Source organism: Protopterus annectens, chromosome 10.part0 (assembly GCF_019279795.1).
Source record: "Protopterus annectens isolate FY-2018-M chromosome 10.part0, PAN1.0, whole genome shotgun sequence".
In the NCBI taxonomy this organism is placed as follows: domain Eukaryota; kingdom Metazoa; phylum Chordata; order Ceratodontiformes; family Protopteridae; genus Protopterus; species Protopterus annectens.
The window spans coordinates 962,766,909-962,787,594 of NC_056744.1; the positions used below are offsets into that span (position 1 = coordinate 962,766,909).

Sequence of the window (20,686 nt, forward strand, 5' to 3'; positions counted from 1 at the left end):
GCCTGGCCCAGCAGAGAGGGAGTGCAGGGTGGAGCAGAGACAAGGGCCGGCGGTCCAGATGCTCTCAACAGAGCCCTCTCCACTACATCGAAGGCCGAGGGGGAACCACTCTCTCTGGGCTCCGAGAGTCGGCTCCCACTCGGATCCGATGAAGGGATCGGAACCGACGCCGAGACCATCGGATCCGAAGGACCAGTGCGCTCCGACCTGGACGGAGCCGAAGGCACACTGAATCCCTCGGATCCGAAGCTCGGGCCATGGCTCCGAGAGGTCGGATCCGACAGGCTCGAGGGCAGGGTCGGATCCAAAGTACCAAGTACTGTCAGCGCCGATCCACCCCCAGCTCCAACGCTGCTCGGCTCCGAACGCTCCGAACCCGGGTAGCGGGTCGGAGAAGGAGCAATTGGATGGAAAAATGGTGTCGAGCTCCCCCCCGAAGGGGGGGGGAGGCAAGAGCACTCCCATCTGCAGCTGGGCCTGGATGAATCTTCGCATCATCCGGTCCAAGTCTGCATCAGACATGCTGAACGTTGATCTCAAAGAGGCCACCGAGGCAGGCCTGGAATGCCGCCTCGATGACCTCGATGGAGATCGAGCCTCCTCCTCCTCGGGCCCTGGGGAGAAACAAGGGGATCGGAGCCGAGGAGGAGGAGACCTAGAAGCAGTGGAGGGAGAAGCCCACTTAGCTGGCAGGGACGAAGCGGAGGCCTCGGCCCGCCGCTTGTAGTGCTTCTCCCTCCGTTTCTCCCTCCTAGCCTCCCTGTCCTCTGGCGCTTTAGCAGGAGTTTGAGTCCCGGCCAAAGGAAGGGGGCAGGAGTGGCAACAACCACAGCCAGTGGTAGTGCCACGGGAGCAGCGGAGGCCGGAGCTGAGTCCGGTGGCAAAAGTCCTGCCAGGACCAGCTTCGACCTCCGCTCTTTCAGTGCCCTGGGGTTGAACGCTGCACAAATGGTACAGCCTGAAGTGAGGTGTTCAACCCCAAGGCACCGAACGCACCGAGTGTGGCCATCAGTCGGGGAGAGCTTATGGCCACACTCTGTACATTTAGAAAAACTGGCTTTTGGGGCCTCAGCCATACTTAAAAGAAAAAAAAAGTAGTGCTACACAAACACACAGGCCCCAAAAACACAACACACACACACACACACACACACACACACACACACACACACACTCACTAACGAACAGCGAAGGGAGGGAAAAAAACTAAGTAAAAAAAATTTTTTTTTACACTACAGGGTACCTAACTCTTACACACTTTAATTTTTTAAAATAAGGAAGAGAATTTGACAGAAAAACACACATAACTGACTATTTTTTTCTTGAGCTCAATGGAATCCAGCTATCCACAAGCGCGGCAAACTAGATCTGAGGTCATGGAGGGTTGGCAGGGGTTTATGGGTGAGGGGAGGAGCTAGGAGCTCGGATCCATTAGCTTGAAACAAGCTGCCGGCTCAGATCCGATATCGGATCCAAGACCCACAGGTTGCTGACAAATGAAGTCCCTACTTCAGATATACTTTTCCATCACATCTCAGTCATGGTCACTTCAGTTAACTGCTACAGCTTAGACATGCAACAGCCTAAAGGAAATAAATTGCTGCTCCACAAGTATAAATGAAAGTTAAGTGCTTAGGAAGTGATTACTGCAGTCATACTGCTTACCTCTCAATGTAATTTGCTCTGCTATTATTTTCTGTCCAGCCTGTGCTGACACTGATGCTTTATGAGCTATGTTTTTTTTCCTGTTTACATTGTATTGTAAATGTCCACACCTGTACTACTGTATTTGCATATTACCTCAGGTAGTGTCTAAAAATGGTCCTGGACAAGTCCACCACCCATTTAACAACGTTTATAATAAATACGTCCTTGGTATAATATATAAGAGTAATATGATTTAAACTTCTGAATTTCTAGGTCATAAGAAACTGGAGAAAGATGATACAAGACAGTTAGTGAAAAAGTGTGACAGGTGTCTACTTTTCAAAAGGCACTGCAGACAGGAACTACTGGCCAGGTGAACCCTGCCACAGTAGCAACAGTTGGAAAATTTGGTAGTACATGGATCACCACAAAAAAAAAACAGAAAGGGCAACAAAAACAAAATAAGCAGTCAAGTTACAGGAAATGGACTAAAGAAATGCTGCAATTAATAAATGACACCAATCCTTTTAATGGCAATTTTAATAGCAACTTTGAAACAGCCACGAAACCTGACAGTATAACTTGGGGAAATTTTAAGACACCTGACCTTGAAATAATCTACTAATGGAAGATTCTAGGAAAAGGCCTCCATGCAGTCTATACAGCTCCTCTTACCATTTTGTTTGACTTCAGTTCCATGTCCATTGCATAACTACATCTGATCCATGTACTTACCATATCTAAACAGCACATTACTACATCGCCCTCTCCCCTTATTACTTATACCAGGTTAGCATGCAACACCTCTAATGACTTCTGTTTTTCCTCTATATGTGTGTGTATGTGTGTGTGTGTGTATATATATATATATATATATATATATATATATATATATATATATATATGTGTGTGTGTGTGTGTCTATGTATATATATATATATATATATATATATATATATACACACACACACATATATATATATATATATATATATATAGATAGATATATATACATACACACACACACACATATATATATATATATATACATACATTGTGTGTGTAAGTCTATATATGCATATTTATATGTATATACACATATGCACACACACAAATTGTTTTATTTTATAGTATAATATTTCCAGTTCATGCACTACTGACATGCCTTTGCTTAATTCATAAATATAGCAACGATTCTCTGTATGAACTCCAGTGAATAGCAAATTGAGCATGTCTGAATCAATCATACAAGATTCTAAAGTCAAGGGGCAAAACACTTCAGAAAAAAAAGTGAATGAAAGCAGACCCACACTTACCTGCAGGCCACTATGGAACAGAAAGAACAACACTCTTCGTAATGATTCCTGAGATGTGCTGAAAGTGGTAGCAATGGGGTGAAAATGCATCTTATTCTTTCACAGAACAAATTACAAGGCATGATGAGAGACAGCTTACCAAGCCCATGACAAGACATCTTTATCATCTGTTAGTGAACTACTACCTGTGAGCTTATCAAGTCCTACTGGGCAACTCAAATACAAATGTTTTTGAATAAGCAAATGGAGAAGATTATGCCAAAGACAGCAGTCATAAATCAAATGAACCTATTGGCATTTAGCTGACATACTGTACAGACAGGACTGAAGAACTTCACTGGCGATATGGGATGGTGAAGACAGGAGATGCCCTTTTTTTACTTATGTGCAACCATGTAGCCAATTATGGACCTACATTATACCTTAACATCACCAAATTTATGCACAATTTCATTGTGAAGTATAGTGCTGAATGCTTTAGCCATATCATAGACAGATAAGCCTGAGGTTAAGCACACAAGACTTAACTTTTGACAAAAGCAGTCTGCTGGGTACACCTGAATAAATTTTATGATAATCTCTATTACTTTGCACAATATGCTTGTGAGGCTAATCAATCTGGAATTATTGAAGCCTGTGGAAGGATTTCCCTTGTGGACTGGGGCCACAGTACCTGTTTCTCCATATCAGGGATGCATATCTCTCAACCACTTTGATCAAGAACTGAGGACAAAGCCAAAAATAATGGGGAGACAAATGCCCAAAATCTGGAACAATTGCTTTAAGTATTACTCAAACTCACTTAAAAAGTTACTAGAACAACAGGTACTGTAACAACACATATTTTCTGAACAATTTGACGTACGAGACTCTAATGCTTGGAATTGATGAATTTGAATGATCAGTGATTCACAAGAAAATCAAAAATTTTATGTGAGACAGAGCAAAACTATGAGGCCATATCAAATTCAGTTGATACAGCTAGCTAACACTCTTTTTAAAATGTGCTTAAGTATACTAGGCTATTTCTGACTGCACAAATTAGGCTTACTGGTACCACATCCGGTCCCATGGAACTGGATTTTCTGACCTTACTGAGGGCAGAGATGACCATTTTGAATGCAATTTCAAATGAGATTATGCTGCAGGGAGGAACTGTGTGGAAGGGTTCCCCCTTTGTGACCTGAAATTTGCTTCACATTTGTATAGAAGTGTGTCAGGTATATCTGCTGGCTGTGTTATAGTGATGCTGTTTTGTTCCAGGACACTAAATTATTGGTTCTTCCCCTTCAGTTTTTGGATGTGGTTATAGAATGCGTTACTCTCACCCATCTTAATAGAAAGCTTTACCTCATATGAAGACTCGCTGTCTCCAGATCACATGCTGAACTGAGAAAGTAATGCAGAAGTTAGCATGAAGAGGTATAGCAGCAAAGTCTAGCCGTTTCAAAACTGCACACATAGCATCCTTTATAACAGGGTAAACAGGAAGAGAATATTTAAACGAAAGCTATGCACTCACCATAATGATGGATCTTTGTTACCTGTCCCCGTCTGGTTTAATCTGTAGAACTTTGGATCGGACACCAGCCAATTCTAATGCCTTTTAGCTTGACTTAGCTTTACCTTCCTTATCCATAACTCCCTGCTCCTCCATCAACTCTTCAGAGTATTGGTAGAATGACCCAAGATATCCCACTAATTCCCATTTCCTGCCCAAATACAAAGAAACCTTCAGGGAAAAGTGAGCCTCTAGTTGAGCAAAAAGACGGGCCCTTGCTGTCCAGCCATTACCTAGGGAAGACTCTGATAATCAGCAAGAAAGTCAAAGGTGTGAAAGTTATCATTACGGTGAGTACACAACTTTCATATCAGATGTTGTCTGCTCCATCTGATTTAGCCTGTGGGACAGAGTCCCCATCCACGACAATTAATACGTTGGAACTAAGGAAGGATACTCTGCAAGACAGTAGAACCAAAAAAAGCCCTCAACCTGGACTGAATGTCCAGCTTATAATGCTACACAAAGCCATGATGACCCAAGCCATGTAGCAGCAGCACAGATATAATCCATAGGCACTCTCAAACAAAAACCAGTAGAAGTAGCTACCGATGCAGTAGAACGGCCTCCAGGCTTTCACGAGAGAGACTGACCTCTGAAAGAGTATGCAAAGAGAATGCAATCTAACAATCACTTGGCTAAAGTTACTTTAAATACAGGAGAGCCCAGGCTGGATTTTGAGAAAGAAACAAACTGGCTAGATTTTCTGAAGGATATGGTATGGGCAAGATAAAACCGTAATTGCTTATGCACTTCGAAACAATGCATAAGGTATTCACCTTTGTTAGAAAACTTGGGAAAGAACACAGGAAGTTGGGACTGAACTGTTAAGGTTATTCTCCGAAGCTATCTTTGGTAAGAATCAAGGGTTTGTATAAAGGGACACACTGTCCTTACAAAAACAAACAAATAAGGTGGAGAAGAATCAAGTGCTTACCCTTGCTCCAATAAGGCCTGTCCCCGTCCCGGAGGGGAGGGCAAGAACTTTGACTGGTTTCCAGGGTATGGGCTCTATGGTGTCGGGCTCCTTCCATGCCCTCCAAGATACCAAGTCTATACAGGCATCGGGGGGGCACCACCCAGGCTGTAGATGGGCCTACACCAAAGGCCTCCAGGAAGACTGAGTCTTCCAGAGAGAGGGATTCAGTAGTCCAGCTCTTGCACTGGCAAAGCAGTTCCAAAGGCATCCTCAAGTGGGGACTTGGGTGAACCCCCTCCTTCCTCGAGGTCAGTATCCTTTGTAACAGATTCCTCCTGACAATCCAAATGCTTCCTCTTACACTTCCCTTTCCTTGAAACCTCCCACTCAGACAAAGCAGGAGACGAAGGGGAAGAGTGGGGTAACCTTCCAAGGGGGTAGAATGGAGACCTGTGGACCAGGTCATCCAGGAACAACCTGATGACTGGTCAGCAGCACAGATAGAAAATGGGAGAGGGTGTCAGCTGGAGATATAAAAACCCTTCTCACTAACTGAGAACATCCTCTCTACAACACTGAAGGCCAAGGACAAAGCAGGCCTCTTGGATCAGATGGTCCCAGAACCTGGAGCCACAAGACACCCCATGAACTAAAAGGCAACACACCCTTGACCAGATGTTGAGACTGGAGCTGAACTATCCACGGCTGAGGCTCTGAGGAGGAGGGACACACTGGACAGTGGTACCATTAACCCTGATGCTCCAGTCTAGACACCACAATTCCAAACAGCTGTCAGCCCTCACAACAGGTTTTCGAAGCTACCAAGAAACAAGATGGGTCCAAAGCATGCCAGGCTGCAGGATCCGATCTACAGCGTGGAAACTCCACTGAAAACCTTGGATCTGAGGGGGCCAAAGGATGAATCCTGAAAGACAGAGTTGAGGGTCCTGGAGTCTGTGTAAAACCTGAGGGGATGAGACTTAACTGCATCTTTGCCTGCAAAGAGGAACATAACAGCTGCTCCAGATCTGACTGCTTCACACTGCTCACTGATGCCCAGACAGAAGAAACACCGAGGATGGCTTTGAGGGTTGGTGGGAAGCCGACCTCGTGTGTGGGATCACAGTTTTAACAGCTAGGAAATGAGTGGGAGAATGGGGAAAACTCAGGTGAGCAAGGCGGAGTAACCAGGGAAAAGGGGGAAGCTACCCTGCCCAAAGGTGACCCTTTATTCAAAAAAGGGCTGGAAATACTCAGTACAAGGGAAGCCTTCTTCGAAGTTTTTCATGTCAGAAGGTGATCGGTTCTGAGGCATCGAAGCCAAATCTGGTGATGAGGAACCACAAGAGACCGAAAGCTGAGGGACCTTCAGACCTGCTGAAACAAGAGCAGCCATCCCAGAGGTGGAAGCAGAGGACAACCTCTTGTGCTCCTGACAGGAGTGCTTAGAATCTTGTGTCCAGGGTTTTTCAGACCCAGTCTTGGGATCCAGGGGAGAAGCCTTAGGAAAGGAAGAGGAGCTTTACAGCAATAGGCCCTTGAGAATGAGCTTTGCCTTGCGCTCATTCAAGGCCCAACAGCCAAATCTCTCGCAAACAGAACACCTGCAGTTTAAGTACTCTGGGCCCAAACAGTATGTGCATTTAATGTATGCATCTTGACATGGCAGTTTGTGCCCACAAGAAAAGCATTCTTTGAACCCTTTCGCCATGTTCCCTGAAAAAATACTCACTCACTCACCCACACCCTAAAAAACTAAACCTTACTACAGAGAAAAAGGGCAGGAAGGGGAAGAGAGAAAAGGTTGATCTAATTAACCTAAGCGAACTGTCACACACTACCCAACTACCTACAACAGACACACTACTAGTACTACAAGAAAAGAAAGTAAGGGAAAGGAAAATCTCACCATATCAGTCAAAAATACTGTATAAAAATCTGAAAAAGGCGAGGAGCCAAGGACCAAGCTGTAGACCCTGAATGGTGGCAAACTAGATCTGGGGAGGTGATGAAGGACCAGGGAGTTATGGATAAGGGAGGCAAAGCAAAGTCAAACTAAAAGGCTTTAGAATCGTCAACTGTCAGATCCAAGCCAGATGTCAAGTCCCACAGGTTGAATCAGATGGATGAAACAACATCGGATCATGCTTTATAACAGAGCAAATAGGAGAAGAATGCCCCAAGACTCCTCCATCTCCTCCTTCCTCAGGTGCTCAGTATATTTCAGAAGGAGGAATTTGGACATAAAGGCCTTTGGGTCCACTGACTCCACAAAGGAAGATAAAGTGTAAATCCTTTATCTCACCCACCCATGTCTGATGTGCATGGAATTGACCATGTGACAGGAAATGCTGGGCAACAGGCAAGAAGGGAGCAGCGTCTGGGAAAAGGCTGCTAAAAATGGAATGATGATTTGAAAGGTTAACAATCGGTTCATTGCTAGGATCTGGCCATGTTCCCAAGTCTGCAGAACTGCATCTTCATAGGCAGGAACCACCAGACTAAAGACAGTTTTTCCAAAGTGTATGACCTAAAAATAGGATCCTGACCTGGGAAGAACTTCTAGACATTCTTCAGCTTTGTAAAACACAAACAAGACAGCTTGTAGTGAAAATTCCCTCTATACTTTTATTATTCCTGTAAGCGCTTTTGTGCAAGTCCAATGCCTGCACTTCTTCAGACAAATTACATTCCCAAAGCCCATCCCTTTATATATAATAATGCTGTCATTAATCAGGCAATTAATTAATATGACTTAAAACTTTAAAGTTAAATTCAAAAACAAGTACTTAGAGAGACACTCTATCAAAACCATATTAAAAATAAATTTAAATACTATATTTAAATATGCACATATTTATATATACACACTCAATTATAATACTATAAGATAACCTTCATATTTAAAATTATTAAAAAATTACACACACATACACACACACACACACATATATATATATATATATATATATATATATATATATATATATATATATATATATATATATATATATATATATACACACACATACATACACATTTTATATTGCACAATTTTCCTTAAATTTGAAATTCATAAAATAAATAAATAAATTCATGAATTTATTTACATTGTTTTAGCTTCACAACTAAAGATCAACTATTTATAAATTATTCATAGCATTTAGATTTATATTTATACTTAAGTATCAATGCTACTTTATCTAATGTGGGCTCACCTATCTAAGGCTTAAAGTTTTAAAATACATTTAATAGAACTATATTCGTTTAACCCTGGATACATATAGGCATTAGTATTAATTTGCCATATAAGCTCTCTTTCTTCTAGAGTCAGCTGCCAAGGGCTTCCCCTACTGTTCTTGTCTGTGTTCAGCTACAACTTATTTAAATTTATGTGCTGGATGTTCCAGAATATGTCTAGCGAAGGCATTTGTAGTGGTACCTTTACTAATGTGATATTGATGTTCATACACTCTTTACTTTAAAGCTCGCTCTGTCTTTCGAACATAATAACTAGGATATAGCTGACATATAGCCATATATACCACACATACTGTGTCACAATTAAATTTACTATGAATACTATAATCTTTTTCTTTTATGGTAAATCTACTCCCTACAGGTATGTATTGACACTGCTGACATCTTCCACATTTTTTCATAGCCCCACTATTATATATATAGCCCTGGTCGTATTCTTATATTCAAGAATAGTTTTCAAATTCAGGCCTCTCCTATACACTACATATGGACTAGTACCCACTTTTTTCTGAATATTTGAATCTTCCTGTGACAACGACCAATTCTTGTACAAAATCTGTCTAATTGTATCTGAATCTATGGAGAAAGTAGCTATATAGCTAATTTTGACTACTTCTTCTTCTTGAGTAGGCCTAGCTACTTGGTTTGTCTTCAGTATATCTCCTTGCTCTAAAACTCCTTTACTTAGAATGGGTTGGAAGTGTCCATTTTCTCTTTTCATTTTTACTTCCTCCCAAATCTGCTCAAACAATACTAATGGATAACCTCTCTGGGCAAACATCCCTTTCAAATTATTACATTCTTGTAGGAAATCATCCACAGAGGAAACCATCCTAGATGCCCTTACTAACTGGCCATTAACCACCGTTCCTTTTTGAAAATATGGGTGGCTACTGCTAAAATGTAAAAATACATTGGAATAGGTAGGCTTTCTAAATATTGTACCTTTACACCTATTAAAATCCCTATCCTTGGTAAGTCTCACATCTAAGAAATTAATAGTATCACAATCAAATTGATATGTAAACTTTAAGAGCTGTGTATATTCAGAAATACTAGAAATAAAATTCAATGGCAGAATCTTTTGTACCTTTCCATATAAAGAACATATCATCCTAGTACCTAGTGTACCAGGCCACATTTTCTTTAAACATACCATTATTGAACAAAAACCTTCTTTCCCAAAATAACATTACACAGTTGGCAAAGGCTCACCCACAGGGGGACCCCACAGCCACCCCTGTTTTTTGTAGGTAGACTTGCTTATCAAACAACATAAAATCATTACTCAGAATATCCGATAACGTTTCAATCAAATTAATATCATCATGTTCCACCTTATGTGCAATAAGCAATTCCCTAACCCATTCAAGACCTGTTTTTTTGTGGAATAACTGTGTATAAATATATTATATCCACAGTAAGAAAGTTAAAATTACTAGTAAAATCCAGGCCATTCATGTTCTTCAAAAAATCCCACGAATCTTTACATATCTGTGGTTCATTACCAACAATGGGTTTGAGTTTGTTATCTATAAATTTTGCACAAGCATATGTTATAGATTTCCTACCATCTACTATTGGTCTGAAAGGTGGATTTGCCAAATTTTCATGGATTTTCGGTGAACCAAACATTACTGGTGTTAATGGTGCTGGCATAGTTAAATAATAATACATACTCAAATCAATGCTATTTTTCTAACAAGAGGTCATTTAACACATCTTTTACACGTTTATATGCAATATTCATTTCATTGACGCTAACGTTTTCATATCTGTCACACTGAAGTACACTGAGCATTCTATTAGTATAACCGTCCTTATCTATAAAGATCAGACCACCGCCTTTATCTGGCTTCATGATCCTTACTTTACAAACTTTTAACATTTTAAAAAAAATCTAATTCATCTTTTGACATGTTAAAATTATATAAACGTTTTTTACTTAAAGCATTTCTAATGTCCATTTCACATATATGTTCACATGTTAAAAGAGTTTCATGTATAGGTGGATTGAAGGTACTAGAAACTCTTAAATTATTATTCAGTGCGACATTGTTAGCAAACAATACTGCTAAGTTCATTTTCCTGATGTATAATTTCAGGTCTATAAGAGCTTTGGCCAAATCGGCCCTCCGATCTGGAACAAAAGAAAGTCCCCTTGCTAGACTATCCACCATTTCAGAATTTATGACTACTGAAGAGAAATTATATAATTTAAAATCTCCTGCTGAGTTTATTATTTGATAAGTATTAGCATTTACCTCTTCCTAACCTTGCTAGACTATCCACCATTTCAGAATTTATGACTACCGAAGAGAAATTATATAATTTAAAAATCTCCTGCTGAGTTTGTTATTATTTGATAAGTATTCGTATTTACCTCTTCCTAACCCGTGGTAGTGGTGCTGCGGTAGCATTGTTGCCTCACAGCAAGACACTGTCCCATTCGATTCTCAGCTAGAGCATCTTCTGTGTGGTGGCATGTGTGAATGGGCGTGCCTTCGTTGAAGGTTGTGCGTCAGGGCTGGTAATTCGGCACGTAAAAATCCACTACCAAACATTAGCGGACCGGAGTTCCGCCGTGGCGACCCCTAACCGGGGATAAGCCGAAAGACACAACAATATTTACCTCTTCCTGCGCTTCTGGTTCTTGTTCTGGTGTTTCTGGTTCCTGTTCCTTTGTCCTTGATTCTGGTTGCCATAATTCCTGTTCCCATGAAAATTCTGGTTCGAATTCACCTGTCCATATCCATTTTGGTTATTATGACCATTTTGTTGTTGGTTAAAACGTATTGTCTCACTTCGACTAGGAATAGGTGTTTGACTTTCACCTTCTTCGTCGCTCTGATGTGTGTCGTCATCTTGGGGGTGTTCACTTCCTTCAGTTGCCATGGCTACATTAGCTTGAGGATCCCCACTCATTACATAACTGTTTGGGGTTGGATAAGCTACACCTTTTGCATAATCATTCATATCCCTTGCAATTTTTTTCTTTTTTACTTCCACTGACCTCTTCATTAACTGATCTATACTCGAAAAAAAATTCAAATATAGTCATATTTATAACGTCCAAAGTCCATATCAGCAGTTATGTCATGTTCTAGTGTCTCTAAATCACTTTGCAACAGTTGTGTTTGTACTTTGTAATCTTTTATCAGTAGATCCAAAAAAAAATCAAATCCCTGATGATCAAAAAAGAGCTAGCAATTCCCCATGGAATGCAGATTTGTTTATTAGCCCTACGGGGTAGCGCCATTGTCTTAAACCCTTCAGAACAATTTTCTTCATAAGACATTCTTGGAAATAAGCTATTTCCAATTGTAGCTTACATTTTAGCAACTTTTTATCGAATAGTTTCAACTTGCTGACAATATTGTTAATGGTTTCTTGTAACTCATTACCACGCAAGTCATTATTGCTTGCCACAAAAAATTGTGGTACTGTTAAATAGTCAATCAATAAAGGTTGTTGTGAGCTATAATTATTACCATGTACGTCTATATTACTGTCATTTTGATTCAAAATAGCCCTTGGACTTGAGATATTATTTAGTCTATTTACAGCACTGCCATTGGGTAAAGCAGAAACCGATTTATAAGTAGGAGAGTTTCTGCTTACCCTTGTAGACATCACGCTGGTACCAGCCGCATTCGACATTTCATTCACCGGACAGGGATTTCGCTCTTCCAGCCTCTTAGTTAACCCATCGACTCGCTCCAATAGGCATTGAACTAATACTGTCAAGTCCCCGACAGATTTGTTAATGATAGAGTTGCCATTACTTGTATTAACAGGTCCTGTAGAAATTAATCCTGTAGAGGAAGCAACTTCCTCTTGGGAACATAGTGGTTGGGACATATCACCAACAATACTGTCCAAGAAAAACTTATAACGAATAAACCAAACCAAAACTTTTTAAAACACAAACAAGACAGCTAGTAGTGAAAATTCCCTCTACACTTTTATTATTCCTGTAAGCGCTTTTGCGCAAGTCCAGTGCCTGCACTTCTTCAGACAAATTACATTCCCAAAGCCCATCCTTTTATATACAATCATGTTGTCATTAATAACGCAATTAATTAACATCCAGCACATAAATTTAAATATGTTGTAGCTGAACACATAGACAAGAACATTAGGGGAGGCCCTTGGCAGCTGACTCTAGAAGAAAGAGAGCTTATATGGCAAATTAATACTAATGCCTATATGTATGTATCCAGGGTTAAACGAATATAGCTCTATTAAATGTATTTTAAAACTTAAAGCCTTAGATAGATGAGCCCACATTAGATAAAGTAGCAATGATACATAAGTATAAATCTAAATCTAAATGCTATGAATAATTTATAAATGGTTGATCTTTAGTTGTGGAGCTAAAACAATATAAATAAATTCATGAATTTAGCAAATAAAAACCATTTGGAGGAGGCAACCATGCAATGATGTAGAAAGTTCAAATAACGATCGAAAACAGTCAGCATTAAAAAAAATAAAACACTTTTAATGGTGTACACGGGTGAACGCTTTCACATTTGCTTCGTCAGACCAAACAAAAACACCACGCTATTAACCACTCCTTATATAGTCAGTAATTAATAATGATGTAAGGACTATATTTAAGTTAAAAATAAACTACATACCATATACAATGAAGTATAAATGAATCTAAAATTAATTAAGATGTAACGGATGAAATTCATGTATACACAGATTAAACATGAATAAACACTTCCACATAAAATAGTTATATTCAGTATATTAAAAACTGGATTATTATAAGCTGTTTGATAGAAGTCTAAATGATACTATATGTTCTATATAGATATCTCTTTATTCTTCTATGAAAAGGTGTGTAAATAGTGCAACAAAAAAATATTTTTTATATGCTGTTCGATGAATGCCTAAAAGGTACTGTATTCCTATATGTCTTAAAAAATCTCTCAAATATTACATGTAATTATTCTTCTATGAAAAAGTATGTGAATGGTGCTGCTGGCAAATAAACCTAAAAGTAGAATGAAAAATTTATTCTTTAAGTAATATATAATAAACTGTTTCACATTTAAAAACAACTTCATTTAAAACATGAAAAACAGTATTCTACAGACCCACATAAGCAAAAAAGGGGGACAAACCTAAATATCAAAGCATAGAAGAATAATTAAGATATCTATATAGAACATATAGTATCATTTAGGCTTCTATCAAACAGCTTATAATAATCAAATTATGAATATACTGAATATAACTATTTTATGAGGAAGTGTTTATTCATGTTTGATCTGTGAATACATGAATTTCATCTGTTATGTCTTAATTTTAGATTAATTTATACTTCATTGTATATGGTAAGTAGTTTATTTTCAACTTCAATATAGTCCTTACGTCATTATTAATTACTGACTATATAAAGAGTGGTTAAAAGCGTGTTTTTTTTTGGTCTGACAAAGCAAATGTGAAACCGCTCACCCATGTTCACCATTAAAAGTGTTTTATTTTTTTTAACGCTGACTGTTTTCGATCATTATTTGAACTTTCTACATCATTGCATGGTTGCCTCCACCAAAAGGTTTTTATTTGCTATTTCCTTCATATTTATTATTTGGCGAGATGCATTTGCTCCACTGCACGTCTTGTTTTACTAAATTCATGAATTATTTATTTTATGAATTTCATTTAAGGAAAAATTGTGCAATATAAAATGTGTATATATATATATATATATATATATATATATATATATATATATATAAATAACATGTAAATGTATATATAATTTAACAATTTTAAATATAAAGGTTTGCTTATAGTATTATAACTGGGTGTGTATATATATAAATGTGTATATTTAAATGTAGTATTTAAATGTATTTTAAATATGGTTTTGACAGAGTGTGCCTTTAAGTACTTGTTTTTGAATTTAACTTTAAAGTTTTAAGTCATATTAATTAATTACTTGATTAATGACAGCATAACTGTATATAAAGGGATGGACTTTGGGAAAGTAATTTGTCTGAAGAAGTGCAGGCATTGGACTTGCACGAAAGCGCTTACAGGAATAATAAAATTGTAGAGGGAATTTTCAGTACAAGCTGTCTTGTTTGTGTTTTAAAAAGTTTTGGTTGGTTTATTCTTCAGCTTTGATCAACAAGCCCTGCTGCACCAGGAGGGAGATCAAAGAAGAACAATTCTCAACCTTGAATACAAACGTGAGACTATGGCCAAGTGACTCAAAGGACTGCTTCTTCGGATCAGGCTGTTCAAAGGAGTGTTGCAGATGATCAATTAGAGAAGACAGTGCCTACGCTTTGTAATGCACCCCAAAGTGGGAGACAGAAATACATCTTCTTCAGATGCATTCAGTCTGCTTAAGTAAAAGAATGGCATTGAGTTTGATCATTTGTTAATTAATGGGGTGGTCACAGCTAAAGGAAACCAGGGGTTTCAGTCCAGATCCAGAAAAGAACTCATCTCTAAGTGTGACCCAGGCCTATTCTTCATTTCCTTGACTTTTAAACAATGTTTCTGCAAAGACTTGCAGATACATATGGGACAGCCCTGTTTCACTCTGGAAACTTTCAAACACTGTCATGTTCCTACTAAGTAGGTACGTCAGCAGTTCTCTCTAACATCTATGGGTTGAAGGTTGAATTGCTGCCACTTATGACAGTGCTTCATGTTCAGCTTCCCCCATACTAAAGATGACAGTATTATATGGTTTTATTGATTATTTGGTGGTCACATAAACAATTTGGTGGCTTTGATGCTTCAAGCATGAACATTTTTCCACAACATAAATCAGGATCAAAATTTAAATTAATTTACTATGTCTCTCATCTCCAGAAAACAAACTTGGTTATACACAGATGTGAAATTGTTTCTCTGAGTGTGTAAATGATTGTCCCAAACATTTTTAAAGAAACTACGATTTTATGTGAGCAAACAATCCACACATACTAAAAACAGTGTTTTTGTGTTTGTGTGTGTGGTGGTTGTGGGGGTGCATCTTCCCTTTGGTGGAATCTATATCTCTACCACTTCACTTCACTTCATTTACCCTCACACCATTGTCATTGCAACTCAGAGAAACAGCAGTCATTAAAAAAAAAATTAAAATATCTCTGAGATGCCATGATCTTAAAGAATGTTTCATCAGTGAGCTAACATACACCACTACTAATGAACAATAAAACACAAACAAACAATACACTGGATCAGTTTGACCAGTGCAAATTAAGTTAGCAATTCACATTCACAGAAATGATGGAAAGTGTGACCCAAACTGTGGTGTATCCTTGTAGTGCACAGCATGCTGTTGTTACATGGTGATGGGAGACATGGAACACAATACGCTTAAGGTCAGAAGCTTCTCAGAAAAGCATGTCAAACTAGAAAAGAAGACAGGATGAACCTCAAGGGTCCACATTGTTGAATCTAAACATTTGCTGAGAAAGTCTGCTAGAGTATTCATTTTCTGTGAAAGATAAAATGATTGACAAATTAAATCATGCTGTACATCCACTCTCAAAGGTTTGTAACTTCTCTACACAAAAGGATATGAATGAGTTACATCACTGCTCCCTATTTCTTGATATAACGCAACTGTTTACAGCTGTGCTCATCTTTTAAGTGGCAGGATAAAGACTTTTTTAAATATTTTTCTTTCTCCCTTCTTGTGCTGGCATCAGGCACTTCTTTACTTAAATGGTAAGAAAACAGCACCATCACAATGTAGGGGTTGCTACAGACATTATTTACTCTACCCACTCTCAACCTCTGAAAAAGGTATGCTCAAGTCTAGAGACCCATTGCCTAGACATTTATATTTCCATGCACCGATGATGCACAACAGCAAAGCTGCTTCTACAATTTACTTGCCTGCACCACTCCACGGACTCCTCAGGAACCACTATGACTTCTATACATCTCTCTCATTCCAACTGACAAAGGTCTCTACTTGACTTTAGCCACTCATACCTTTTATCCCCCCACTGCTATACCTCTGCCAGTCAAGATGAGAAATAAACCAGGATCACTGGCAGCACAGAGGAAATTTTAGCATCAATGCAAAATCAGACCAGTTTGGAATTTATTTAAGGATATCTGTTGTCTCTACCAAGTGATTTCTCTTCTGACAAACCCATGCACTGGGACTTGAAAAGACAAATGATGTTGGTGATGGGACCAACATGACTTCAGATACCACTGTATCTTTCTCATGTGAGGTCTTGCCATGCATATCATGAGAATCATAGATGCCATGATACCAAAATCGTGAAATAATTCCCTCACAGTAACCCAAGTTTGAGTGAAAAGCCTTAAAAATAGATCTAGATATAGATCTATTTTTCCTGTGAAGAAAAGGTCTTTGCACTTGTGGTGTCTAGCTGACATCCTAGAAACACAATCCTGTGTGAAGGAGTCAAGAAAGACTTTTCAATGTTGTCTTGGAAGCCCATCTTGTATAAGAGATCTCTCATCCAAGAGAGAGATTCCTAACACTTTTAAAAATAATCTGCAAAGATAAGCAAGTCATCCAAATAGGGAAAAATGTGTACATCCTGTAGCCTCCAATATGTTATAACTGAAGCCAGACACTTTTTGAACAGTCTTGGTGCAGTGGAGAGTCCAAAGGGTAAGACGGAGAACTGATAAGTTTTTGTGTGTCTAAATCACATTAAGAAACATCTGAAGTCTGGATAAACAGGGATGTGATGATAAGCATCTTTTAAGTCTAGTGTTACCAGAAAACTTGAAATAGAAAATTGCAATAGTAAGTTGTGAATTGACATCATTTTGAATTTGGGGACTATCGCAAACAGGTTTAGGAAAGACAGATCCAGAACTGGTCTGCAAGTATTTTCTTTCTTTGGCATTTAGAACATCCTTGAATAAAAAAAAAAATCCCCACCTGGGAAGGAGGAACTGGTTATATCACTCCTTGGACCAGCATGTGATAAAGAAGTGATGGAAACAAAAGAGTCTGATCTGAAGAATGTGGAATGACCCCCTGGAAAAGAGGAATTTCCTCCCACTGTCATCTGTAACCTTGGTGAAAGATCTTCAGAACCCAACTGTCTTTACACTATCTGTCGCCAAAGAAATTCAAACTTACTTGAAGAAAAAAAAGGGCCAGGGTGGATGGGGGTCACAAGGTCTCTTGAAGTGTCATTCAAATTTGTTGGACTGACTGTTGTGGTGATGTAGTTATTGAAGGTGAGACCACTGTCCACCTGCGTCCCTAAGTCTCTTATCACACTTTCAGTGTTTAGTGTACAGCCACCTAAGTGTGATAAGAGACTTAGGGACACAGGTGGACAGTGGCCTCACCTTCAATAACCACATCGCCGCAACAGTCAGGAAATACTTCTATGTGGCATACCTCATCAAAGTTGTGGAAGTTTACACTTTTTCCCCATGCTTATCCATAATTTTCCAATCCTTATTACAGGATTGGAATTAAATAAGTGTAGTGTGATAAACTAAAACAACAGTTGCTGGATCAGGTTTGGGAATAGTGCATAAAAACTTAGAAGACTGAAAAAACATTATACATCCTATCTACCTTTTTAGGGGCGGCTGACTGATTATCAGGAAAACAGCAGGCAGCAACACACACACACATCTTCTAAAGCAGACAAAACAGGAAGAATGGATGTAGGTTTTAGAAATTCCTTCTGCAATCATTTCTAGTATTTTCTGAAAGACTGAGAAACCTTAGTGTTCTCCCAATCAAAACACTGATGCATTTAAGCAACAGTTTCAAAGACCCCCCCCCCCCCACACACACACACACACACACACACACACAAGGAGAATCAAACTCTTTTCTGAGTCTGAATCAGAAATATGAGAAAAAAATTGCAGAATCTGTCCCTTTATCTTCAGGAAAAGAAGTAGCCCTCTGACTTTTATCAGACATTTCTTTACAAGAAGGACCAATAGCCCAAATTAAACCCTGTTCCAGACCTTGTGAACTACTACTGTCTAAGGAAATTTGATGAGGAATAGATGCATGCACATGTTTTGTTTTTTTTATGACAGGAAAGTGGGTTCAACAGTGTTAGTGATGGCAGCAGCACCTTCCATAGGGATGAGACGGAATTCTGACACCAAAGGGGAACCCTTACCTGTTGCTTCTCCCAGGATCGACAAAAGTGCCTCTCCCTTGCCCACTGAGGGAACCCCAAAAGCCACAGAGGATGTTGCTAACCCCTGGTCCATAGTGGCTATAGGGGTAAAAGATGAGAGGTCTGAGGTACAAAATAATGATCACAATAGAGTTACTTACCTGCTTCTGAGGCAAATTGCTTGCCTGCTGAGGTGATAAAGGCTGCTTACTTAACTTTTTCTTTTTGTGGCTGGAAGAAGGACAGACTGTTTGACTGGTAGTTTTTCCCATCGTCAAGCCAAAAATGGTGCCTGTTACCCAGGGAAAACAGGCAAAAAACTGGTAAAACTTAAAAGTCTTTAAAAGCCACTTTTTTCACATAAAAACACAATAGAAAATACTTTTAAAACACCTTGCCAGTCCCAAAAAAAATGGTTTTCTTTACACAACTTTTAAATTGACAAAAAAGAGCTCTTATTTAAAAGTACAATACCGTCTCATGACAGCCTATTAAAACAACAAAATTCCTAGCTTTAAAATAACTTTCCTGAAGAAGAAATTGATAAAACACAAACAATATTTAGAAAATATAAGTTTTTCCCCAAAAGGAAATTATCTGACCAGCAAAGGAAGAGCACCAAGCCAACCATCAATCCTTGAAAGTCTTAGAGGAGTGTACTCTTCAGTGGTAGTTTTTAGTCAGCTCAACTTGAGCTGTCTGGCAGTTTGGGTACATGGCAAGTGCCCTGAATTTTTGGAAGCTGGGTGGTTGTTATATCTTTGCAGGATATAACCCATATAGCTAAGGCTACTGAAGCAGTGAACAATATGATGAGCATCTGAATTTGTCAGCTGTTAGGCAGGACACTATCCTACAAATCGCACTAAGTGTTTTAAATCTTAAATGTGCAAAGACAAGAAAAATTACTTCAGACATTAAAATTTATAAGCAGAGTGCATTTTGCACATTTAGAAACCTACTATCACATTTAGCAGCTATATTTTCTCCTCTCTGTGATAAAGAGGTACACATAGAATTACCTACATTAACATTAAGCTCTTATTTATACCTCACCTGCAGAATGATGATGCAGAAACTCTGTCACACAGCTCAAGGCTCTGTTTTGTGGGAATTAGTCCCATTGCATAGCTGAAACAAAACAAGTACTTGTCAATATTAAACACAAAACTGTATTGCAAACAGAATATTGTAACATCAATTAAATATGTGTGCTCACAAAATTATAATGTACAACACCACAAAGAAGTGGTAAACATCAGTAACATTAAGAATAAGTTGTATGAAAGTAGTGTTATGGACTGAAAGAACACTTACATAATGGCTTGATTCATCACAGGAAACTTGTTCAAGTTATTTTGCCATGCTGTCAAACCTGAATGCATGCTCCTAACTGGGGCAGATTTGGCCAAAAAGCACTTTCACATTTAGGGTTGGTGACTTGAATGTGACTACAGGGTTTGCAGCCAGAGGGTTGGAAAGTCTGCTGTTTTCCAGTAACAGTTTCAATGTCCTGTCAAGTTTGCAGTTATAGTCCCTACACTTGCATCAAGTAGCGATAACCATAAGGTTAAAAACCCTCAAACATGTACACAGTGGCTTCAACTGACTGACATGACAAGGGGCAAGGAACTGTCATACTTTTTTACACTTTTTCTTGTTTTCTGACATTTTCTGACCACAACCTGCTCTGTAAGTATGCAGGGTACACATTCTGCTACACTGTATGTATTTGAAGTACAATGTAAACTCCTGAACCTCCTGCATTATTTATATCCAGGCACACAGTAGACTATTCTGCCCTGAAGTGTACAGTGCAGGAATTGTTTGGATGGGTGCACAGTATCAG

At 38.8% G+C, this 20,686-nt stretch overlaps 1 protein-coding gene across 1 annotated transcript in view; it reads right to left on the reverse strand.

The window, feature by feature from the left end:
- The window catches only part of IMP3 (IMP U3 small nucleolar ribonucleoprotein 3), a 1,257,621-nt gene that overhangs the window by 834,158 nt on the left and 402,777 nt on the right, over positions 1–20,686 (reverse strand). The window contains exon 3 of the mRNA XM_044085735.1: positions 19,894–19,968. Within this exon, the coding sequence (XP_043941670.1) occupies positions 19,894–19,968 (75 nt within the window). The remainder of the gene's footprint in view (positions 1–19,893; positions 19,969–20,686) is intronic.